The sequence below is a fragment of the Musa acuminata genome, chromosome BXJ2-8, assembly GCF_036884655.1.
Source record: "Musa acuminata AAA Group cultivar baxijiao chromosome BXJ2-8, Cavendish_Baxijiao_AAA, whole genome shotgun sequence".
Taxonomy (NCBI): Eukaryota; Viridiplantae; Streptophyta; class Magnoliopsida; order Zingiberales; family Musaceae; genus Musa; species Musa acuminata.
In genome coordinates, this window is record NC_088345.1 from 11,535,901 (window position 1) to 11,561,577 (window position 25,677).

At 37.5% G+C, this 25,677-nt stretch overlaps 4 protein-coding genes and 1 long non-coding RNA gene across 16 annotated transcripts; 3 read left to right on the forward strand and 2 right to left on the reverse strand.

Annotated features, from left to right (window-relative positions):
• Positions 1–1,862: 1,862 nt before the first annotated feature.
• LOC135619326 (uncharacterized) lies at positions 1,863–5,010 on the reverse strand. Its single transcript, XM_065121227.1, has 5 exons — positions 4,851–5,010; positions 4,627–4,749; positions 3,878–4,138; positions 3,611–3,775; positions 1,863–2,508 (listed from the first exon to the last, which is right to left on the reverse strand). Exons 1-5 carry the CDS (start codon positions 4,977–4,979, stop codon positions 2,194–2,196), a joined length of 993 nt encoding a protein of 330 aa, XP_064977299.1. The 5' UTR covers positions 4,980–5,010; the 3' UTR covers positions 1,863–2,193.
• Positions 5,011–5,615: 605 nt separating this feature from the next.
• Positions 5,616–11,641, forward strand: LOC103994426 (probable 26S proteasome non-ATPase regulatory subunit 3). Of its 3 annotated transcripts, XM_009414754.3 has the most exons (10): positions 5,616–5,738; positions 5,850–5,949; positions 6,058–6,248; positions 8,955–9,092; positions 9,182–9,318; positions 9,452–9,506; positions 9,583–9,693; positions 9,882–10,121; positions 10,197–10,723; positions 11,374–11,641. In XM_009414754.3, exons 2-9 carry the CDS (start codon positions 5,868–5,870, stop codon positions 10,704–10,706), a joined length of 1,464 nt encoding a protein of 487 aa, XP_009413029.2. In that variant the 5' UTR covers positions 5,616–5,738; positions 5,850–5,867; the 3' UTR covers positions 10,707–10,723; positions 11,374–11,641. The 3 variants fall into 3 exon arrangements, with proteins under 3 accessions (XP_009413029.2, XP_018686560.2, XP_018686559.2); XM_018831015.2 differs by lacking the exon at positions 11,374–11,641 and having other exon boundaries at positions 10,197–10,928; XM_018831014.2 differs by having other exon boundaries at positions 5,667–5,949; positions 11,319–11,641.
• A 1,005-nt stretch (positions 11,642–12,646) lies between these two features.
• On the forward strand, positions 12,647–17,083 carry LOC108953536 (uncharacterized). 9 transcript variants are annotated; one of them, XR_010489335.1, is made up of 7 exons: positions 12,647–13,224; positions 13,344–14,710; positions 14,959–15,062; positions 15,192–15,329; positions 15,881–16,371; positions 16,481–16,639; positions 16,763–17,083. It is a non-coding gene; the product is annotated as an uncharacterized LOC108953536 (long non-coding RNA). The 9 variants fall into 9 exon arrangements; XR_010489337.1 differs by having other exon boundaries at positions 14,991–15,062; XR_010489336.1 differs by having other exon boundaries at positions 13,344–14,006; positions 14,554–15,062.
• Positions 15,845–17,048, reverse strand: LOC135619196 (F-box protein At4g35930-like). Of its 2 annotated transcripts, XM_065120968.1 has the most exons (4): positions 16,695–17,048; positions 16,545–16,619; positions 16,186–16,295; positions 15,845–16,091 (listed from the first exon to the last, which is right to left on the reverse strand). In XM_065120968.1, the coding sequence occupies exons 1-4, from the start codon at positions 17,046–17,048 to the stop codon at positions 15,845–15,847; spliced, it is 786 nt and encodes a 261-aa protein (XP_064977040.1). The 2 variants fall into 2 exon arrangements, with proteins under 2 accessions (XP_064977040.1, XP_064977039.1); XM_065120967.1 differs by having other exon boundaries at positions 15,921–16,295.
• A 5,201-nt stretch (positions 17,084–22,284) lies between the features above and the next one.
• LOC135619197 (uncharacterized) lies at positions 22,285–25,091 on the forward strand. Its single transcript, XM_065120984.1, has 3 exons — positions 22,285–22,795; positions 23,708–24,136; positions 24,221–25,091. The coding sequence occupies exons 1-3, from the start codon at positions 22,706–22,708 to the stop codon at positions 24,902–24,904; spliced, it is 1,203 nt and encodes a 400-aa protein (XP_064977056.1). The 5' UTR covers positions 22,285–22,705; the 3' UTR covers positions 24,905–25,091.
• The last annotated feature ends 586 nt before the right edge of the window (positions 25,092–25,677 follow it).

Genomic DNA, 25,677 nt, shown 5'->3' on the forward strand with positions numbered 1-25,677 from the left:
ATATCAAAAGGTATGTATCGTAAATCCAGATCTAATGTTATTTTATTTCAATCATAATATAAAAATTTATTTCTATATTATATATAGTATATAATAGTTTTTATGGTTATAGAAAAAAAAACTTCATACGATTTGATGAATTGTGTAAGGAGTGTTTTTTTTTTTTTGTCCAATTGAACTTTTTCAGCATGGTAAATTTTATCTGTTTTGTTTTTTGGGAAGGGAACATGCTAACTAGTTGGCATATTTGTGCCACGAGAGTAGGACTTAGCTTGTATATTAGATTTCTTCGCTAACATATTATTTTTTTTAAGAAATATAATATTTTCTTAAAACCCGTGTGATCGGAATTTTAATGTTGTGTCATAAAATAAAAGAGATATATATGTCAAATAATTTTGTCAATAGTACAGCTCTATTTTTTTTTTAGTTTATGGTTGACTTTGCAAAGGACATCCATTTTTATTTGAACACAATAGTTTTATGTGTATAAAATGACTAGCAAACATAGAGCATTTATCACAATAACTTTTGTAATTCCAGGATTCCTTTCTACTGCATAAGCTGCGGCTGCCTGTAACAAATACAATCTTTGGTCCACAGTCTTTGGTAATTCCTTTATTCCCACCCTTGCCTAAAAGAAACCTCATTCTTTGGTCCACAGTCTATAATGCTTCTGCTTTGGATATTGCAGTTATACAGCAATACTTTGTTCAAGTTTCAAGTAAACCTTGCTACATCTTCAATATAAACATGCTTCAATTAGTGAATGTAAAACATTTCAATCAGACTGGCATTTTTGCTACTCCACATATTAATCTCTTATGTCAATCATGGACATCAAACTTTGTTCTATAATGCTACATGCCTAAAAGAAGCCTTATTCTCTGGTCTACAGTCTATAATGCTTCTGCTTTGGATATTGCAGTTGTACAGCAATACTTTGTTCAAGTTTCAAGTAACCTTGCTACATCTTCAATAATAAACATGCTCCAATTAGTGAAGAATGTAAAACATTTCAATCAGACTGCATTTTTGCTACTCCACATATTAATCTCTTATGTCAATCATGGACATCAAACTTTGTTCTATAATGCTACATGCCTAAAAGTAGCCTTATTATCTGGTCTACAGTCTATAATGTTTTTGCTTTGGATATTGCAGTTACACAGCAATACTTTGTTCAAGTTTCAAGTAAACCTTGCTACATCTTCAATATAAACATGCTCTAATTAGTGAATATATAACATTTCAATCAGACTGGCATTTTTGCTACTCCACATATTAATCTCTTATGTCAATCATGGACATCAAACTTTGTTCTATAATGCTACATGCCTAAAAGTAGCCTTATTATCTGGTCTACAGTCTATAATGTTTTTGCTTTGGATATTGCAGTTACACAGCAATACTTTGTTCAAGTTTCAAGTAAACCTTGCTACATCTTCAATATAAACATGCTCTAATTAGTGAATATATAACATTTCAATCAGACTGGCATTTTTGCTACTCCACATATTAATCTCTTATGTCAATCATGGACATCAAAACAGAAAAAAATGTACATCCAACCAACTTATGACCTGTCAAGTGCCTCAATCAATAGCTGGTGACATGGCTAGGCTGGCTGTGTGGTGGTGGTGTTATGATTCTAACAATGACAAGCATCAGATCTAAAGATTCAAGAATCAGTTTTAGAAATCTAAAATGTCAAGATTATGATAGTCATTAATGATTAGCAATCTGAAAAATAATCCATCAAGCTCTCCAGGAGTTAGAAAGGTTAATTTGCAGAATCTCACAAGCTACTGCATCAATGCCATCCAATGGAACAATACGACAGCTTTCAAAACAAAGTTCATGGTATCTGTAAAAGAAAATATTCTCGCTATTCACAATGTTGACGATCCTGATAATTTGATTTATGCAGTTCTGAGTTAAAAGCAATAGTTGCGAACACAGGTCACATAGATGCATTCTATCTCAATACTACTCAAGTTTATGCAATACATATTTTCAATACAGTATTGGTCACATATCCGCTGATTTCTGAATAAACAAACAATTATCCTCTTTTTAGGACAGTAAATACGTTTTAAAACAAGAGTAGGTGGAAATGAAAAAACAAGTCCGTGGCACAAATAATAAACAATCATCACAATTTTCATGGAAAGGCCATTTTCTGCACGTCATTTACGTATCGTGATGGATTTCCAAGTGCTCATCAAGAGATGAGAATAGTCCCAACTTACCTGTTGATGGAGTAAAGGGAACTTCACAATCACTATGGCCATTCTCGTCATCTATGTCTGATTTTGGCATAGGAGAAGAAAAATCTAGGCACATCCCATGTAAAGCAGCTTGCTCATATGATGCTGATAGATCCTGAGATGTTAGGTGATGATACTCTACAAGCTGGTGAAGGCATTGATTCTCTCTCATTAGATTAGCATTCTCATTTGCCAATCTGGACTTTTCGGCCAACAGAACCTCCAGTTGAAGTCTCACCTACAAGATAAATGAATATATTACACAATGAACCAAACTAATAACAAACCAGTCAGCTCTAAAACTTACTAAAGACACAGAAAATAGAGAGATATTCCACAAGGAGACCAAGAATGTAAATCCACCAACAACAGTTTGTGACAAATGTTAGGAATAGTTTGTCTGAGTACAGAAGCCATTAAAAGCATGCTTGCTTTGAGCTAATACGGGTGCAGAAATGGAAATCTGAACATCAGCGGAGGACAATAGGTGCCCTTTACCTCCTGGGAACTCAGAAGTTTGCAACTTGGGTACTACAGTTCCAAAAAACAGAGACGACTAGGTTGGGAACTACAGTTCCAAAAGCAGATAAAGCAATTGTTAAACGAAAACAAGATGACTTAAGTTGGTCCATCAATATTTAAGCCAATTAGATATTAACTCATATGATGCATACTATGCCATTGTCCGGATCCATTCGGACGTAAAACAAAGACGACTAAATTAATCAACAACTAAACTCGAGCCACCTGAATCAACCTAGGTTTGCTTCATTATCTTACAGACATCATAGCAGTCAGTGAAATTCCTAATAACTGTCAAAATTTGAACCTTAAATACTCGATTACATTGAAACCGTAACTGGGAGCAGACATTATCAAAATAAGTATGTCCACTTAAGTAATAGGATCTAAAGACACATGCTAAGATTTGATGTAACAAAAGAAATATAAGATTAGTAAATATTGGTGTTCTAAACAATGCTCATGCATATATTCTTCATCCTACAATTCAGATCTCATATTGTACATATCATTTTCTTCGTTAGCAAATCGAGCTCACACTTAAAAAGGGATGGTCAACATTAATACAACCGACATAATCTATTTTAGAACTAGCAACTTATGGTATCCATCAGCCAGAATGTATTTTCTTCATAAACCAGTAATAAAGAAAAATGTGTCATGGACTACTGGGAAGAATCATTTAAAGTTAACCATTGCCGGTCCTTGTCAGCAGCAGAAGTAAAATTAGACTATGTGCATTAGATATAGGAGTCATTCCATGAAAAACATTATTTATTCAGAACTGATGTATGAGCAAGAGAAGAAAAGTGGAGTACCAGGTCATCTTCCTCTGGTCTTACACCTTTGTCAAAATCTTCTTGAAACCTCCTATTCTCCTCCTCAAGCAGGTTACATCTCTCCTGCATGAAAGATAACTCCGACTTTATGGTTTTAAGTTCTCTTGAGAGGTATGATGCCTTAGTGGCCATCATAACTGCAAGCTGCAATTTGCAAATTTGAAAGCATATGAAGGTGAGAAAAATTAACAAAACATGCAACCTTTAAGATAAATTGGAGAAAGCATATATTATCTATCGACTGACAGTTTTGGCCTTCTTCATTGTTGCATTTTGCATTGGATATGATGCAATCTCATTATCTCCTTCATTAGAATTTGCCAACTTATTGTTGCCTGCAGAACTTTTGAGAGCAGCTGCCTCATGCTTATTAGAGGAATTAGCTTCGTACTTGGTCTGCTCAGTGGAATCACAATGTCTCTTGGCTTTTGGTTCTTCACTTTCTGTTTTTTGACGTTCTCTCGGTAGTTCTTCTGCTACCGAGGATTTGGTTAGATAAGTTACTCTCTGTCAGACAGAAATATGGGAGCACTCAGAAAAAAGGGACTGCACATTTGACTGTAAGGCTAAACGAGTTAACCAAGCCATAACAAAGCATTCAATATCTACGGCTACAATGCTGATGATTTAAAGTAGAAGTGGGATGATTAATGCATCATTGTATCTACGTGACAGACGAAAATGAACAGCACGATACAACCTTGAAGGAATGAAGTCTAAAGCATGTTTATAGTGATAAATGGTGAGTCAAATTCATCCGAGTTGCCTTTCTGTCACGCGCATCGATCACTTGTATCGTGCTATTTCTCCTACAAAAATTCCCACTAACCAATATATGTTCACCTTCTTTTGTAAAGCGTAAACCAAACTCCCTCAATATAAGCAAGGTGTCGAATCACATAAATATCAGAACAAAGTTAATTGGAAATTTGACATCTACGTAATTCTTTGACCCATTCTAGGTAGAAACCCTCAATAAGTACTCAGCCTTGTACCTGCTGCGTGCTGCTTAGAGTGCTGGAAAGCTGGGACAAAGACGAAGAGACCGAATCGAATCCTTTTATCAGAAGCTCAGAGTCTTCCCTTAACCTCTTCCCACACTCCGATTCCACCCTACACTGAAAAGAATCTCATAAAAGATTATTTTTTCCTCTCTCTTAGCTCAAGAAACTGGATCAGAAGCAAAAGAACAGAGGATCGAAAAGGTCGAATTCCATACGGAAGAGGAAGGTGGGAGGTCGATCTTGGGCCCACAATTATCGAGAATGGAGTCGACGCGGTCGCGGAGTCTGTTCCAGAGCCGCTCGTCGGAGGAAGGGCTGATGGCAGGAGCCGCAGAAACCTCCATGGGTGCGAGGAAGAAGCGATCGAGATCGAGGAGTCGCAACGGCTAGTAAGGATGGAGATAGGAAGAGCGAGGGATATTAAATAGGGCTTGGAGTTGGACCGTTGGGGCCGGGAGCTGTTGCCTACAGTTTTCTTAACGTTGGGATCTTCTTCGAACTCGCTTCAAGATTCGCGTAACGATCTAACGGCAGCAGAGGTCGTTGGCGATAGCGACGACAAGCTTCGGAGGCCCCACTCTCTGGTCGGCTTATAGCAGACAGGAATTCAAAATTGGAAACAGGAAACACCGGAGAGAACAGAGTGGATTTTGCTTCAAGATTCGGGCCTTCATCAGCCCACTACCTGCCCTACTTGGTCGCGTTCAGCCCAGTGGCCAGATCAGATCGGAGTCTCAACGACATCAAGATGCGCACCATATGCGTGATCGACTGGGCTCGGCTGTCTCCCTTCGATCATCTCAACGCAAGAAGAAAGAAATCCCTGTTGCGGTCAATACGGTCGAACGAACCAAAGTAGAGTCGGATGGTTCGGTTCTCTTGCTTTTGGCTCTAGTCAACTCAAGCCAAACCGAACCAAACCGGAGGCCAAATCGGTTCGGTCGAACCTTTTTCGAGGTTCATCTTAACCCGATCGACTCGATGAAATAATCATCGTTAAAGGACGTTGAAAAGGAGCAGACTGGATCTTAGTTTACTTGCGACGAAAGCAAGGACCCGGTGACCTACCCCCAAGCTCAGTTTCTCGTCCTCTTCGCCTCGTTGTGAGATTCTCACGACCTCTTGTCCCCAAATCCCACTTCCGTTCCCCCATCTCTCTCTCTCGCTGATCTGTTGTCCTTTCTTGTCTCTTCTGAATTTCGCGAAATCTTAAGGGATTTCAAGGAGGAAAGATGACTGCCGATGTGGAGATGAAAGAGGTCCAGGCGTTTTCCAATTCCGTCTCCTCCGCCGGCGTTCCTTCCACTCTTCAACGTGCGAATGCTAAAAGAGAAGATTTTTGTTCGAATTGCATGCAGTTAATTCGAATGTTTTGATTTATTGACATAAAAGAATGTAATTGGTGATGTGGATTGGGTTCAGATGTGAAGGAGATCGCGTCCCTGATCGAGTCTGGTGCGCAGGCCAAGGAAGTGCGCCGGATCGTGCGTGCGGTGCGCCTCACTATGATGCTCCGTCGGAAGCTCAGGGCCCCCCTGGTAGCCGCGTTCCTTGGCTACGTTCTTACCCCGGCCTCGGAGGTCTTTGCTAAGCTCTCGTCCTATCTTCCCAAGGTACTCTTCTTATTTCCCCCCCTCTTTGTTCCACAACTTTTTAGCGTAATTTTTTCCTTGTGTGGCTAGAAATTATGCTGGTCGGTATGTCTCAAGGTTGTTCAAGTAATAGGAAAATTTTGTGCCTATAAGATGTTAGTCGTATCTTTGCTCGATGTAGCTTCAGTGTGTTCTTGTGGCCAGGCATTGGTCATGGAGATCCTTCTTAGCTGTTTGTAACAATTTTAAGGTTGTAAGATCACAAAGATTATTTCTGGCTTGTATGATAGCCTGGACGCAAAAATGACTAAAAAGTTCAAGTCATGAACATTTGAAAGCATCATCATGCTAGATTGTGTGATATACAGCGTTCTGGGAAACTTAATTCTTCAGGATGTTGAATGCTCAGCTGTTTTTGGCCTTCTTACGGGAATGGTGGATGATAGAATCATAGATCAGCAGTAGAAGCAAGATGTTTTTTGGTCCAAATTTAGGGTCTAGATTTGATTTATGATCTAGTTCATGGCCGAGGGTTGATGCTGGACATGATATTAAAATCTTTACCTGAGCGAAAAAGAGAGGTAAAAAGAGAAATTTTTTGTTTCCATGACAAACAATTATAGCAAAAGCAATGCTCATTTTTAACCCTAAAACTCCTTTCTATCATCAGAACATGTCAACTATTGACATGTTAACCTTCAGCTAGATGATTTTATGGGAAGCATGACTAAATGTCTTGTCAACTAGGTTCAAAAAGGGTGGAATGGAGGTTGCGGTGCTTGTTGACCAATTTTTTCCATCTCTCAGGCTGTCTAAGTCTTAAGTGTGACCTTCAATTTTTTCGGTTAGAGAAAGAAATCAATATGGAAATTTTTGATATCTTTCAATTCTGAAATCTAGTTGTCCACACCTAGGTTAATTGTCTGCTCTATGTGTAGGGCACCTTGATGCTGGCTGCTACTTGTATGTTGGCATGGCTATCGTTTACAGGATGATATTAGTATTAAATTTCCAATTGGTTGACCATAGAAGCCAACATCAGATGTCTTTGTTCTCTATCAGCCGGTTGAGTATGGAAAAAGATGGTCAAATGGGTTGTATAACTAAGGTTTAGTCATTTCATTGATTTCAGAATGACTTATCTTATAAAGTTCCAGTGTTCTTAGAAAGATTCATGAAAAAGGTCTGCAGAAAGGTTTAGCTTATTACAGTATGGAAATCTTGTATCCTTGGTGATCATTGTAGAAAACATTTGAAGAAAGGTCCAAATATGATGTCAACTGATTTGGTTATACTCAATGAATTTTGATCAATTTTAATCGATATTTGGCCAACTATGGTCATTGATCCAGGATGTCCCTATGTCAAGAACCCATATTATATTGACTTTTGGCAGTTCTTATACTGGTTCAGTTCAACAAACCATGATACAAAATTTAGACATCCTTATTTTTTAAGTAATTTTAATCACAAAAATGAACTTTTAGATTCTATTGTATTGGCCTGAAAGGTGCCAATTTGTGTTCTTTCTTCTACTCCTGAACTTGAAAACAACGTACATATTTCTTGGCTTGTAGAAGGCCAATACCTATGTACCAACACTTTCAAGCCAATCTCGATTTTTTGATGTCTACTTTTGTCCTTAGTTATGCTATGTAAGAACCAAATAAAATGTACTTTTAGATTCTATTGTATATGCCTGGAAGGTGCCAGTTTGTGTTCTGTCTTCTACTCCTGAACTTGAAAACAACGTACATTTTTCTTGGCTTGTAGAAGGCTGATACCTATGTGCCAACACTTTCAACCCAATCTCGTTTTTTTGAAGTCTACTTTTGTCCTTAGTTATGCTATGTAAGAACCAAACATTAATTATTCATGTTTCCTGTTAAATTGTTTTTGTTATTCAAAAATTTCTTGACCTTTTTTTTCCAAGACCATTCTCTCTTTTTCTTTTCTCTATAAGATATCCGTTATTGAACTCATGCCTTGCCTTTTTCAGAATATTTTACCCCATGTTAGTAACAAAGTATAGATTTGAACAAAGGGCTTTTTGATTTGAGATACAACAATGTGCGTGATTCTGGGAGAAATTACAGCAGTCTGAGGGAAAAATAAAGTTGCCGCTTTTTTTGAAAATTCACATATTTGTTTTGTTTTGAACATTTCTTGAACTTCATTTTTAGTTCGGAAACAAGTTTGAGATCAGATAAATGACCTATTAAATTTTGCGTAGTCACGTTGTCAGGTAATTGGTTCATCCTGATTCTTTGTTGGCATAATTTGATCGATGTTATTCTTTACTTTATCAAGTTTCCCAGTTAAGGTTGTGTATTAAATGAGCTTAGATGGAAGCAAGGAATGGCATTTTGCTCAAACCGGTACATACATATCAGTACCTACCAGTTTGCATATGAACTGGCATGCTGACCTCCCAATTTCTGACGGTCCACGTGCGAGACGGGGTTTACTGGGAACTGGCACATGGATCGCCCAATTTCGGATGGTCCACATGCATAGCAGGGCTTGATAAATGTGCTTTATAGAGGTCTACCTGTGTAATTTTGTGGGAGTTTTATTTCCATTTATAGAGGTCTTGTTAGAAGATAGATGTGCTTTATGATGCATGGAGTTTATTTGTGATGCATCAAACTGAGGTCGGTGACCACTTCATATTTCTGCATCTGGAAAGTTTTACTAATTTAGGCTTGTCTTTTTTCCCATTTAAAGGATGATGACCATGACATGGATGTGGATACAGCAGCATCAGCAGTCCAAGGTCCAGCCAAGCACTCTATACCGGAACTTGAAATTTACTGTTACTTGCTTGTTCTCATATTTCTTATTGACCAAAAGAGATACAATGAGGTGATTTTATTACATCGTAATTCTCTTCATTTTGTTGCTGAAATTGAAATGTTAAATTTTCTGATTATTTTATATCTATTGTGTACCAGGCTAAAGCATGTTCTTCTGCTAGTATTGCTCGTTTAAGGAACATGAACCGAAGAACTGTGGATGTTATAGCTGCTCGCCTGTATTTCTACTACTCATTCACTTATGAACTCACAAATAGTCTAGCTGAAATTCGTGGGTGCGTACAATGAACTTTTATGTCCTCATGAAATAGTACTTGTCTAGTGGAATACTGTAGGACTACAGGATAGCTAAGAAATCAGAATTTTTATCTACTGCTGATGTTTCCATTACATTGTTCTTCCCATCAGGACCCTTCTTGCTTTGCATAGGATGGCAACTTTAAGGCATGATGAGTTGGGTCAGGTTTGTTGCTTGTAAAACATGAAGGTTGTGAACTATTATGAAGTTCATATTGGCTAACCATAATGGGTGATTGCAGGAAACCCTTCTGAATCTTCTACTTCGCAATTATCTTCACTACAACTTGTATGACCAGGCTGAGAAGCTGAGGTCAAAAGCACCACGTTTTGAGGCACACTCAAATCAACAGGCAAAAACCTCTTAGAACTTAATGTTTTCAACTTTTGCATGAAAAAATGTCATGAATGAAATTGTTTTTCTTCTTGGCTTTATACTTTTTGCCTTAGATGACATTCATATGATGATTATGTATTTATATCACGACACTGATCATTGTAAGAGCATAATGTTAATGTTTTCTGTGTTTCTCTCCTGCAGTTCTGTCGTTATCTACTCTACCTTGGAAAAATTAGAACCATTCAGTTGGAATATACGGATGCCAAAGAGAGCCTCCTGCAAGCTGCTCGGAAAGCACCAGTTGCTGCACGTGGGTTTCGGATCCAGTGCAACAAGTGGGCTGTCATTGTCCGTCTACTTCTTGGAGAGATCCCCGAAAGAACTGTTTTCATGCAGAAAGGCATGAAGAAAGCTTTGACACCATATTTTGAGCTTACTAATGTGAGTATTTGCTGACTGAGAAACAATACTTGATTGCAACCTTAGTTACTGGGAGTTCTATTTTTGTGGTTTTAGGCTGTGCGGATTGGAGATTTGGAGCTATTTAGAACTGTTGCAGATAAATATTCAGGAACTTTCAGTTCAGACAGGACCCGCAATTTAATTGTCAGACTACGCCACAATGTGATAAGGACTGGACTCCGCAATATTAGCATTTCATACTCTCGTATTTCCCTTGCTGATGTAGCTAGAAAACTGAGATTGGACTCTGAGAATCCTGTGGCTGATGCAGAAAGCATAGTGGCCAAAGCCATCAGAGATGGTGCAATAGATGCAACTATTGATCATGCCAATGGATGGATGGTCTCTAAGGAGACTGGGGATGTCTACTCGACTAATGAACCTCAGATTGCATTCAATTCCAGGATCGCCTTCTGCCTAAACATGCACAATGAGGCCGTGAGAGCACTGAGGTTCCCACCAAACTCCAATAAGGAGAAAGAAAGTGAAGAGAAGAGACGGGAGAGGCAACAGCAAGAGCAAGAGCTTGCTAAGCATATAGCAGAGGAAGATGACGACTTCTAATCGAGTCCCAAGAAAAGGTAATTCAAGTGCTTTAGGTGCATCTCTTGTACTGGAATTTGCATTGCTTTATGAGATGGTGAAAAGGAATCAAGTTACACTTTGTTCTTTGCAAAATGCTTTTGTCCTTGCTTCTTTCAGACCCCAAGCTTGCTTTTGGCATGTGATGGTCGACTTCAGATTTCTTTAAAACGCTGAATTAATGATCTCATTTTCTTTATTAAAGATGTGTGGCTTCCTTTGACTGAGATAATTTGTTCTTTTAGTTTGCTTTGATCAATGGCATTTTAACTTGTTTGGCTGCTGTTTAAGGAGTTTTCTGAATGGCTTTTCTACAAGCATACTTGCACTTGGTGCCACCATTAGATACGCAGCTGTTTTAAGGATAAAACTTCAAATATTAGTTTGAGTTGTGAATGTTGGTATTTGGTTTAGAAAAATAAATATTATTGATCAGGAAATCATAATATTTTCTTATAGTTACTTTCCTCTCTTTGTTAATTGAATTTCCTGTTTGTGGTACTTATCTTTCCTGTTGTTTCTTCGCCCCCCCCCCCCCCCCCCCCCCCCCCTTTTTTACTCATCTGCTTTTGAGTGTTTGATGAATTTACACAGCATCAGAATCCTTAATGCGCTGGCGTGCTGAAACATGCCACCTTGCTCCCTTCAGGTTCTTGCAGCTGTTTAACTTGTTTCTCTCTCCAATGGATCAGCATCCAAATTAAGGTTGTCGCAGACATCTATTTTGTATTGAACGTTGAACTCTGTTGGTTAACACTGGTTTCTGGTCATTTTCATTAAGTCATAAGGATCCGACCATACAATTATTGTTAGTGTGTTTCGTATGTGAGTTTTATATGGGATATGCAGTCCCTCATCATGGTACATTGTGAATTAATCTTCCTTGATGAAATTAGATTAAATTAATTTTATTTCAATTTTGCTACATTATTTACAGAACCCGCTAACATCTTGATTGGTTTGATGTTTCATAAAATCATATTTTTAGTGTTGTCATCCCGCTCTGAAGCTCGGGAAAAAAAATTTCTGATAAACTACGCATTTTTATTATTTTTCAATATTTTTAGTGCATTTTTTTATGACTGAAAATTTCAATCGAACTGAAATAGATTATATAATTGTTAACTTATTATTATTCCAGAAATGGTAAATAAAAAAATATTTAAACATTGAGAAGGATGATTTGTTTTAGAAAATATTCATTTTTCTCAATCGATAAATTTCATTTTACTATTTTTTAAACAGTACCTCTAATTAAGAAATATTTAAATTATCTCTCAATTTTTTTTGTCAGTTATAATGTTTTGATCACTACAATAAAAAAACTGTTAAATCTACTTGAAAGCATTATAAATGATCTAAATAGATTGTTAATCTTATTCAAACATTGATTTAAATAGACTTTTTATGTCAATCAAATCAATTATAAATTTTAAAATTAATATTATAATGATCTATGAGCAATAATAATTAAAAAATTATAATATGACATCATTTATAAATTTTTTAATAACATTTACAGTATGTTTAGCATATCGATAAAACACTATAAATGTAATTGAATAACACTCTAAATGAGCTCTATGAAAATACTATAATGGTTGAAAATTGATTTTTTAAAAATAAGAAAAAAATTTGACAAAAAAAAATTTTAGGGGTATTTTAGATTTTTTTAAATTTAAAGTATTGTTTGGAAAAATAAAATAAAAGGTGGCATCGTTTGATAAATACCTAAAATATGAATATTTTCTAAGAAAATCTCTGAAGGAAAGAAAAAAGAATAACAACTTACTTTACTCAATTTGATCTATTTATAGTAGTCAATTAAAAATAAATATTAGTAAAAAATGATAATGGAAAATTGATTTTGTGTTCCTCGTTGATGTACGATGTTAGAGAGAGAAAGAGGAGCGGGAAAGAGAGCATTCGCGCTCACTCTTCGGCGTGTGTTTGGAACGAAGATAACTACGAATTATCGAGCGCCTGCCCCCAATTCGAATCCCTTCTCGTCCCCATTCCGATCGCCGAAGCTCCCCGACTCGCAGCCCTATCCCTAACCCGTCCCCTCCCTCCTCTCCCTTCGTGGCCGCTGTCTCCCCCGCCGCCGATCCCTCGACCTGCCGTTCACTGCGCTCCGAATGGGCAGCTCGCCACCCTTGGGCTAACCACGTCGTCCTCAACGACCTTAAGGGTTCTGCCGCCGCGACCCCACCTCTACGCTGCCGCTGGCCACTTTGATCCCCTTTCCGGAGCCATCCGATCGGATGCAGCCTCTGGAGGACGTGGCGCCGTCGTAGTTGGAAGCGGCCGCCCAATGGCTCGATCGAGGTGGGCGCAGCTGTGATGGGAGAGCCGCCGCTTGGCTCGTCCTTTCCGACTCCCTTAAATATCCCCTTCCGATGCTCTGAAACCCCTTTCCGATGGAACGCCATCCTCTTCGGATTTCCCAGGTTTTGGTCAAGAATTCGACGAGTTTTAGATGGAAGTGATTTAAACCTATGTAAGTGACTCTAATTTATGATTCAATTTTGTACTTGGGGGCTAACGATTTCGTTTTCTTCACCAAAGCCAAACTCGAATCCATCTTCAACCGTAATTAATGTGGTATCTTCACGCCAGACGTCGTTGGAACGATGCAGCGTGGATAGTAACAATGGTGCACCTCCCGATGGTAGAGTGGCGTCGCCCTCACCACCACAGACGTCGTATCTTATGCCTCTGGCGAACTCGAAAAAGCTGGCAGCCACGGAGCTCTCGGCTCGAGACCAAACTACCAAGAACGCGACCAATTGGGACCATGGTTCCGGGTTGGGATCAACACAACAACTACGGTAACAGGGTGCCCGGCCCTACCTTGGACCGCCTGCACCATCTGTCATTCCTCGGTCCTCCGCAGGTGCAGCCTTATGAGAATCCAATGGCCTTCCTGGTTTGGTTCATACGATGATGACAACGTTCTTAATCTACCTTCAGATATGCCTTATCCTATCTTTTATGTTGCCACGCAGCCACCCACCTTCTGGGGTCTGCCCGTTGTTGCTCATCCGGCAGGTGCAGCCTTCTGAGAATCCAATGGCCTTCCTGGTTTGGTTCATTCGATGATGACAATGTTCTTAATCTACCTTCAGATATGCCTTATCCTATCTTTTACGTTGCCACTCAGCCAGCCACCTTCTGGGGTCTGCCCTTTGTTGCTCATCCGGCAGTGCCCCTTGCAATGGTTATTTCAGCTGTTGAACCGCAACGTGCTAATCTATTGAAGCAGATAGATTACTATTTCAGGTGAATATTTGGTTCACAACTTGTAATGATCATATTTAAGGGATCTGTGCCTATATTTTATGTTCTGGTTTAATATTGGCATATTTTTCTGGTGATGAAGATAAAATCGTTGCTATACTCCTCCATTCTGACCTCTGGCCTGTTACTATCTTAAGAACCTTTATGTCTGACCAGATTACCATTTGGTTGTCACCTGAATCTGGCCCTTGGAATTTTCTTTTACTGATTCTGGTAATCACTCGAATCGAGTACTGATTAATACTCATTTGAACTTGAGATCAAGCATATTTCTGCTAGTGTTTTTCAAACATATTTAGTTGATTCTTGTTCATGATTTTTTTCATTAGAAATCTTATAATGAGCCATTAGTTATTGAATATTTTTCATGGAATCTTTTATGGATTTAGGGTACTTTTTTTATATTTGTAACTTTATATAGGTATCTATAATGTTTATGATTTGAAAGGCATATACCATGGTCGTGTAACTATGACATATATTCGATAAGGGTTCATGATCTCTAACTGTGACTTGTCTTTTGCGTCAGACTTTTCTTTTTCTTCCTCGTTGATGGTTTCTACAGGTCCAAGATTTAATTTGCTGATGTGATATACAAGTTATATATGCTGCGCAGAGTTCTAATTGACGTCAATATAACAGACAGCTCCGGTCGATACAAAGTGACTTACCAACGGCTCTGATTGGTACAAAGTTATTGGCCAATGCATGTATTGAATTGATTTACATTGTTTCTGTTGATCTAATGCATTTTGATCTAAAAGTCATCGATACTGAATCATCTGATATTATCATGAACTTCCAATCTTAGTTTGCTTGTGTAGTTAGGCATCAGATATCTTTTATGGATGTTTAATATGGTCTAAACTTGTTTCTATTGGCTTATTGTTTCTTGAATCTTCTTTCAATTCACTGCCCAAATATGTTGTTGCAGTATTGAAAAACTGCTCTTGCAATATTGTTCAGATCAGACAAAAAACAAGCAGCAAAAAATTCATGTTGGATATGTTGCAGTTGTCATCTGTAGTCGAAGTACAGGTACCTTCTTTATACCTTTTCTAGGTTAATGCTTGTGAGCTACCGCTTTATAGAAGTTCATTTGTCACAAATGGAATAATCGACAACGTTTTTCATCTTTGTTTAAAATCAGTGTTATGTTTGCCTCAGGTTGAATCAAAAAAAGAAAAAAAAAACTATAAAAGAGCGGATTTGAAGAGAAGATGTTGATGCGAGATGTCTGGTGGTGATGACCTTTTTCAGTCAATTGAACATTTAAAAGCTGATCCTTTAAAAGGCTTCTTTCAGGTATATCCACAATATTCAACACTTGACTAGTATATCCACAGATGCATTATTTATTAAGCACGGAAATAAGTCATTCAATAGAACATTACAAAGCTGATCCTTTAGAAAACTCTTTCAGGTATATCCACAGATGCATTATTTATTAAGCACGGAAATAAGTCATTCAATAGAACATTACAAAGCTGATCCTTTAGAAAACTCTTTCAGGTATATCCACAGATGCATTATTTATTAAGCACGGAAATAAGCCGTTTAGAACATCCTGGGAACAAGTAGAAGAGGCAAACAAAACACTTTATATAGGAAGATCTATACAAGAACCCAGCCTTTATCCAAGCAAAACATGGTGTATATATATATATATATATAGGAAGAACTACCTATACAAAGAAGCCAGATGCCTCTTTAATGCACTTGTAGCCAACTTGTTCTTTGCTCATAATCCTACCTCACCTACAGATTATGAACGACCAAAAGGCATATACATATGATAGGCAGAAATATAGGGGAAAACCTCAGCGAAGCTTATTCTGGGCTACTGCCTGACACAGCTCGTCCTCGTAGAACAGAACTCGAGTGGAAGCTACGGGCTTAAAGATTGGCCTCGGCAGACCCGGTGGCATGATTCGCCCCGGACGGAGTGTCGACTCCTGGAACAGGACAGCTGCGATCTGCCTCATGTCCATCAGGTGAAGGCGAGGACGAGGGCCGTGTCTTGGAGCTTTCGGTGTGTGCGGGGTTGGCCTCTTTCCATCTGCCTTGCTGGAAATCCACAAGGATGTAGTAAGCCGAGAAGAAGAGGAGGAATGAAATGAGTAGGAACGACGAGCTGCAATGTGTCCATCGAGTCATGTACCTCACAAAAGGCCAATGTTCGGTCGGCACCGGAGTCTTGGTGTTGAGCATCTCTTGCCTGGACCGGTCTGGGGTCGTGTAATTGAAATGCAATTGCCTGGCCAGTAGTACCTAGCCCAAGATTCAATTTTGAGTAATCGTTGAATCAGATGCAAGGCACCAGCCATCTCAATTGAAAAAAGATATGGTAAAATCTATGCAGCTTCCAATCACATCAATTTTTTTTATCCATGTCATAGCCGCCATGATTTAGAGTTGGATTTTTCATAAATACTAATCATCTATCCGTTGATCAGTGGTGCTGCAGCTAACGGATGCAGTTGGAAGGGAGAGAAGAAGCAAGCACGAGAGAGCACTTACAGCTGTTCGAATTCTCTGGGAAACATGGAAAACAGCTCGTAGCTGATCATGATGCAGGTGGCAGAGGATTTTGACCTTCCAACGAGAATAATCATGTTAGTATATTCCAGTACAGTAAAATACAACTACTGAGAAGAAACAATTACATACCAGAATATCCATAGGAAGAGATTCGAGTCTTGATTGACTATCACAATCTACACTCTGTGGTGTTTTAGGTGTCAGAGGAAGCTTCTGCTGCTTAGCATCATCCATTGCGAGATGAGAGCTGACCCTAATGGGAGACACGATCGGTGAATCGCTCTGAATGACCTCATCCCGATTAAGCAGATCAATCTTCGCCTTCTCTGACTGCAACACGATCCTTTTCTTCCCAATATCCGTGCACGATTTGCTTGAGCTCCTGCTATATCGGATCTGAGCAAGCGCACCAGGTTTTAGGTACTTGTTCTTTGTGTTCTTCACTCGCTTCTTTTGTTTGAAAGCCATAGATTCAACACTCATAGAATACACAAATAAATCAGAAATCCTTATGCTTCTTCAGTATCCCTTCAACCATTCTAAACTTGGAGCTACAATTTAACTCAGCCAAAAATACAGAATTTCATGTCAGATGGGTCACTCGATAATTCCACAAAAAAAAAAAAATATATATGGTACTTTATCGAACAGAGAACTAAGAGACAGGTAGGTTTAGCCTGATGCAACAAAGCATGATACATGAGGAACTACTATAACACAGAAACATAAGAAGGTGAAGGCCACATTTCTACTCTTGATAATACTAAATTCTCGATACACAAGATAAGTATCTGCAATGAAAAATTGGTAAATTCATATGCATCCATAAAGGCAATGTTTTTGTCAAGGTTTTTAAGAGCCATTTGCAGTCTGATTCTTACCATTTTTTATAGAATAAAAGAAAAGAGGAAGAAAGATGGATAAAGCAACAGTGTTTCTAATGTAGATTAAACCCCCTACAGATATAGAAAATGGTCATGAATGAGCCATGAAGAGATCTAATATACTCAATGTAGAAGCCTCCTTACAAGTATTTGAGGTAAAAGCACAAAATACACCAAGAAAGCTGTTAAAATCAAATAAACCACAATAAACTCTGAAACTTGTTGAATCTGGTGATTCATGTCTCTCTTGGAAACGACACCAAATCTAGAATGGTTAGAGAAACAGCTACATCACTCACTGATATTGGTTTCATCTTCACACAAACCAATTGGAAACATATAAACCGATCATAGCTATCAAGGCAACTGAAAACAAAAAACCAGTCACTAAGAATAAAACTCACTGCATACATACCACGATCGATGTCTACCTTGTTTGTCCCTTACTAGTATAGTACATTCAGTGATCAAACTAAAAGTGGCCAATATTTACTCTTCCTTGTACAAATCTCTCATTTCATTGTCATACAATTCGCCAATGTTGCAAAAATGCAAACAATAACCATTTCCCGATCGACTCCCAGACTCTTCAATCCTCCCCTTTTTTTCACTACACTTGGAACAAACCCCATCGATCCCCATCCCAAAGACCACACACTGCGAACAAGCAAGCGCTACTAGCTACCACTGGTTAGCGTAATCAACAGCGTTCATCCATTCCAGTCAAAAATACCAGTTTGAATCGATGGCATTCCAACTAACAGTCGATCATTTCTCTGATGAATGAAAAATGATGCGGCAATAACAATGGAAGCATGACTTACAAGATAGCTCTACCATCCGCCTCCAGGCCGTCTTCACCTGCAACCCAAGACATCGGTAAAACTCGCACATCACAACATCGGATGATATATATAACAAGGACGGCGAGCGAGGAACCGGCTTACCTCCGCACCGGAAAACAAGCGCCAGAATCCGAATCCTGTAATCCAGATATCCCAAACGAAGCAACAAACCACGAAACGAACCCTAGCCAGCCGCTCGCGTCGGGAGGGAGGATGGGAGAAAGCCATGGGGGGCCGCGGGAACTTTTTATTCTCCTCGTTCGAATTCCCCGCGGATTCGCGCCAAACATTTTCGACTACAGTCGCGACTCGGGAAACGAAGCGGAGCGATAAGGGGCAAAAAGCGGAAACAGAACCCTAACGGACCCTAGCCCCACGGGTGGGTGGACTCCGACGTGGCGATCGATCATTGGTCTGGGTCACGTCATTGAGGGCACGCCGTTAGGGCCCGCGGACGGCGTCTCTCGTCCGCGTCGGACGGCGGAGACCGCGGCTCCTAAACTAATTCTTGTTTTCCTTTTTTTCGCTTGTATTTTGAGAGGGAACAAATTGGGGATTTCGATTTTTCGAAAATCATTCGTGGAGGGAAAATCCCGAATTAGTAATTTTTTTTTGGCCCAAATTTAAGTGATACACTGAGATTTTTTCTTACGATGGGCGGCTGTGATGGAGCCGAGGGGCCGAACAGTTGCCGCGAAGCCTCGGATGCTCCTGCTTTGGTGGGTAGACAAGACAGCGATGGAATCCGATGTCACTTCTTCAGGTGTGTGTATATATATATATATATATTATAGGATAAGATATATATATATATATATAATAGGATAATAAAATAGACTAATCTACCATGAGAACTAACAAATGAAACTGAAGTGAATATTAATTAATTCAATGATTATAAATTCGTTACCTGATGATTTTACAAAAAATACAAATTATACATAAATCCCTTCAAAAATGAATGATATTTGTATTTATCCCTCCAAATATAAGTTTTACATTATTTTTTAAAAATAAATTACATAAATAAAATCAATTGCGATTCATATAAGGAGGTGAGTGCCACAGTCGTCATAGTAAAATACAGTTGTTAACGGAGAACTTTGCTAGTAAAAACATTTGATGACCGGAAAATAAATACCATCCAAAAGTTAAAAGTGTTTTGCTTTTTCCCGGAAGATATCTCCTGTTTTTAATGTTTTTTTTATAAGGTGTTTTTATTTCCTCGTAGCAATCACGCCATTGGCCTTTTCTATCTCTCCTCTTTTGTTATCGTTGCTCGCTCCCCCTTCTATCGTTGCGGTCTTCATTCCCTTCACTCCCTTGTCGAGGACATCCTCGACCAACTCTCGACCTCTTTTGTTCTCCTTAACTCGGGCTTTTCTAAACTTAGAGTTCATCCGCCTTAATGTCGAACTCTTTATCATATCATAGATTTATAAATAAATAAATATTATTTTATATTCATAATTTATATATTTTTTACTTTTATATTCAAATATTTATCTTTATAATAGTAAATATTTTATTAACCAGAAATCATACCTCCTTACTAGAGTCATAAGTGATACAAATGCAAACTAGTAAATTACTCTCAAGATAAATATATATCAATAATCACATATATTGGTAGGAATATTTGAAAAATTATTTAAAAATTTTAAAATAATATAAATAATAATACTAATTTTATATAATAAATAAAATCATGCATAAATTATATATAATACATACAGAATAGTCAAATGATATAGCCGTACGTTACACCCGATGATACACTCTCCTAAAAATGGATGGTAAAACATACTCCATGAGATGAATTCCTCTTAATAGCAAATGGAGGTAACCAATATTGTACTCTCAGTAACATATAAAGTGATATTCCTCATCCATCCAACTGGAGACATGTTCCTCCATAGATGAAGGAATCATCATGTCCGACGACCTACTAATCCCGAATAGAATCTTCCTACCTGCTCTCAATATGGATACATAAAATAACCATGATTATTCATTTATATTCATCTATTCATTCATGCATCATTTGATATATGATTTGCCATATTGTACTTCCAACGTTGACTAATAGCATAGTTACATATACTATATCGTAACGATCATATTAATATTATAAACTAAAAAAATAAAAAATCAATAATTATTTTTAAATGATACATTAAAATAAAACTATTAAGTTCATTAAATCATAGATATTAATATCTAAACGGTCCTCCATCAGTTAGAACTCTAATTAGAATAGTCCAATTGACTTGAACCAAGCACAATTCAATTATGACCTAACGAAACTGATCTCAAATCCTTATAGAACCAGTTTGAAATTACCATAGACCGGTCTAATTTAGATTTGATTAATTTTGATTATGTTAATAAGTTTGAACTAATCAAGTTGGTATGGAATCATTCTAAATTAGTTTTAATCAATCAAACCTATCCAATTCAATCAATTAACGAGTTTAAACCAATAAAAAGAGAGAAATTGAACTATATTGGGTCATGTCTAAGTGGACTGGGTTGTACATGATAATATGAGTTGGACCATGCTTGACCACACAGGTTGGGTTTTATATTGTTATATGAGCTGAGTCGTATATGATCATAGGGGTTTGGTCGACTCGATCTACTAGATTAACCTATCTCAAGTCAAATCCAAATTAGACTTATCTTCTCAAATTAGATTTAAATATTTTAAATTATTTAAAAATAATTTAAATTTAAATTTAAATTCATGATCTTAAATTTAAAAGTAATTAAATAATAAAATTTAACACATAATTCTTAAAATATAGTTATATATAATTAAATAAATTAGAACTGTTATGTTAATCTAAAAATAAAAATTATAATAATCAAATCAATATTGAAATTCACTTAAACTTAAGATACAATTATAAGTTATATAATTATACTAATATCCTAAATCAATTATCATTATTTATTAATCATAAAATTTTAAAATTAAAATATTATTATGTATCATAAAATTATAACAATAATAATATCAAGTATTTTATAATATGAATTAAAGTTAATTAGAAAAGAATAGAGGATCCTACCTCTCATCAAGGATATTCTCCTCGGAGAATCTTCTCTTCAATCCTTTCATTATTAGGCTCCATGTGAAATGAGGAAGGAAGAGCCTTCTTTCTATAGAAGAATATGAGCTTCTTTGAAAGGCAAGAAATAATTTAATTTTTATTTTTAATTAATTAATTTTTTTTTATTTTCACACATAAATATAGAAATATAATATTCATTTATTATAGTTCACATATAAAAAAAATAAATAAAATATTTACTTTCCAAAAATTATATTACTCATTAAGAAATAAATTAATTAATAATTGAATTGATTGACAAAATTTCTAACTTGTCCATATGATTAAGGAAATTAATTTTAATAATTTCTTTAACCATAGTACACTAACAAAAAATAATAATTTTAAAAAATAATATATTATTTATAGTGATTAATTTATGTTAAGAGAGAAAATGATTTGTGATTACACTCTCCCTCTTCATTCCCCCAACTTTCGTATCCTCTGAACTCTTGCCATCCCTTTCTCTCTCGATTTTTTTAACTGGTATACCCTCTGCCTCAATTGCCTCCTACACCACCCCTCGAGATCGCCCATGACACCCTCTACACCACTCATGTGGCCCTGGTATTACTAATCTAGTGTGTGATGTCTATTATGCCTAAATTGCCCGACGTGCTCCCTTACTTCTTCCTCTCTTCTATCACTTTTACCTCTCATATTATCCAAAAGTCGAGTGAAAGCGTTAAGATTGACGACTACCATATACGGGGAGGACCCAACGACCGATGTGACAAAGATGCGAGAGATATTTATGAAATTAAAAAAAAAATGACATCGACTATGAAAAATAAAAATAGGAGATGTCTAACAAATTTTTTTTAAAAAAAGAGACTTTTTATAAGAATCACCCCATGTTCAAATTAGAATGGTTAAAATAAAATAAAAAAATCCACTCACACCTTTTTTTTTTTCTTTTTTTTTTCTTTCTTCACGGTCTTTCATGAATGAACAAGAAGTTTGGGGATTGGGACAAATAATGTTCACAAAGTCCAAGACATGGAAAAGGAACACTGCCCCGAGTTCATCGGCAGCAAGGCTGTCAAAATTCGGCAGAATAAAGATAAAAGAAAAAGAAAAGAAAAGAAAAGAAAAGAAAAGAAAAGAAAAGAAAAGAAAAGAAAAGAAAAGACGAATTAAAGGCCAAAGAAACCAAAGAATAAAGAGGAAAAGACGATGAACGGGGTTCAACCCCAAACACACTACATGCCGCCATTTTGCCTCTGAGGCGGAAACAAAGGAACGAACACTTGCCCTCCTCTTTTGTCCGTTTCGATCCGCTTGTTGGTGCCGAAATGGAACCCTTGTCTTTCGTCGCAGACAAGATCAAACGGTTCGGGAAGGCGGCTTTCACCACGCGCTCGAATTCGCTCAGGCAAAATCCTGTAATTTACTGCTTCTCCTTCGGTTTTGGTTGGTTTCCTGTCATCGCATCAAACAAATAATCCCGTTCTTTGGATCGATGCATGGTATTGTTGTCGAATTTGTGGAAGCTTAGTTGTGCTAATCTGGTAGCTTTATGTCGATCGATCTTGCGGCGCATTGGTACAGTTGTGTCATTGCGATCTTGAGCTGTTTTGCTTGTAAGGTAGGGTTACTCTCTTCGGTCCTTGCAGTGTATCAAGCACCGGGCCTGGCCTTGAGCGAATAATGTTGGAAATGCCCTTTTCTTTTATCGTCTTCTGAAGTCATTTTTCATTGCACCCAAGCCCACCACGAAAATTGAGAAGCTGCATCGCTGCTTGGTCTTCTGAAGTCATTTTTCATTCCTCTTTTGTTCTCATTTTTTGATTCTTCATGTGTAGATAAATCTACTGCCCGTTCATTGTAGGAGAAATTGCCAGGTCTAACTGTTGCAGCCATCCATTAGTTCCGAGGTGATCAGGCATTTGTGAGAAGGATCTACCATATTAATTGTTTGAAAAAGAGAGACCAAATGACATTATAGTCAGATCCCTTTTTTCTATTTGAGTGAGTTAATATATCTACTTGATACATGAAGTTTTTTTTTTTTTTTGATTTAGTAGTAGCTCTAAGAAATTACACATTGGAGCATCTGTAACTGTGAAGCAGGAAAGTCAGTGATTTCTTGAATTGATACACATAAAGGTCTTACATCTTTTTTCTTGTAGATTTCAGAAGTTAAAGGGTTTATTGGGTCTACTCATCTCTGCTAATTAATTGTCTTTGGCATATTCTAACTTTTGCTATTTGTCTAGATATTCATCGCTTTGGATGTATTTAAAACTCCTCAGTCTGACAGCTGTTATTATGTTTAATTTTGTTTACTTTTGTAGGTTGAAATAGTGAAAAGTTTACGACAAGAAGCACATTCTGAATTAGTGAAGCTAATGGAGAGGCAGGATAATGTCGAACACTTGCTTGCCTTTAAACTTGGCAAAAAAAGGCCATTCCACGAAGTCAGCATACAGATGAAGGGAATAATCAATGTGGTTGGATTTTTATTGTTTGGAGAAAATGATTTCCGGCAGTCCTGTGGTGTTCTACATCGAGCAGGAATCAAGACGGGCATCCATTCAAGATTAATGTTTGAGAAGGTTGTCGGGCAGAAAAATGATCTTGTCGCAGAGTTTGTGACCAGCCGAGAGCATCCTCTATCACTGGAAAGATTGATGTACTCAGCACACATCAATAAATTTTCTTCAGCCACGATAGCCTTAGGCGTCGAATGCAACGACTTTACCATCAGTCCTAGTAGTATGCAGGTAACGACACCTGAAATGTTTAGATTGATCTAAAAGAGTTCACATATATCAGTGCTAACATACATGAGTTTTATTTTCACACAGGAGCAGTGTCTTAATGGGTTCATTCCATCTGGGCCACCTTTGTTTAACCAGAATCATGGTTGTGCTGCTGGCATAGTGCTTAAAGGAACAAAGATAGCAGGTTCTTTAGCCGAGTTGGTTTCTGGGATCGGAATGCAACGTGATGGCACTGGGCAGAGCAGTTGCTTGACCACATTCGGGCAAGTTTCTTACCAACTTTTTGAACGAGTAAAAGTAAATCTCTCTGGTGTCTGGCAAAAACCTGCATCTGGGTTTATCAAACTTGGTACGCTTACTATACCACTGAGCAATTTGAAACAACATACAGGAGCCGAAGCATCTCATGCTATTGCCGTGACAGAACCAGCAGACGGCGACTTAGCTAACTCTGCTGCTGGGTCGATCGCTATAATGTTGGATTCGGAGGTCGACGGTAGTAACAAATTAGGATTTTGGTTGGAGGTGCAGAAATCTAGCCCAGGTTCACCGAAGTTGGGTTTCTCTTTATCTAATACCCCTTCTGGTGAGCTAGGATGGGGTGTGAAACTGAGAGGAACGAGTAATGAGCAGTTGACCCTTCATATGGAAGGGTTTCTCATGTTCTGTCTTGGTGGAAATTTTGTGTTGCAACCTGGCCTAGTATATGTGATTGAAGGGGGAACTAGAACTCCTGCATTCATATGTCAATCAAGCTGGTCTTTGTAATCATTTCCAAAGTTCTCGTCGCTGTAGTTGATGTTGTTGCAGTTATGGTGACACCAATTTTGCAAAGAAGTTCGTTCCACTGCTGCAGTTTCTTCATCTGGCATTCGAGCTGTATGATCGATTACAATGTTTAAAATCGCACTCTGATATCGATTTTGAGATATTATCCAAAATATATTGTGAGGAGTTCAACTGATATTTGAAATCTTGATTTGTGTGTTATTATTGTCGCAATATTTTGGAGGTTCATTGCAGTGCTTTTGTAAAATTGCTCTCCATCATCTCATCTCGGTGGAATAATGAGAAAGAAAAATGTAGTCTAAGGAGCATAATTTTTTATAGTTCAGAGGAGGAAGAAGCGATCGCAAGCAAGATATTCTTGTAATTACTCCATGATCGAACTTTTTTATGTTTCGAATTATTATCATTGAAATCATGGTTTAAGATGCAATCTACGATTAACACAATAAGATCGAGACATGCTTATTAAAATCTTTGTCAACCTATTATTTTCGGACAGATCATATCATTATGAGATATGATAAAAAAAAATATACTAAATATGTTTTATTAATGTAACTAACATCTAAAGGGTATGAATTTTGATACAAAAGGTTTCGCCATATAAAACTGAAGGACTCGAATAATTTGATCACAAAGGGCTTTTTGTTGTACAGACACGGGTAATAAACATTTTTTATCTTTAAACTTTCTTTTACTTTTAATTTTTGAATACTTTGATAATCTTTCTCCGGACAACATGATAATACTTG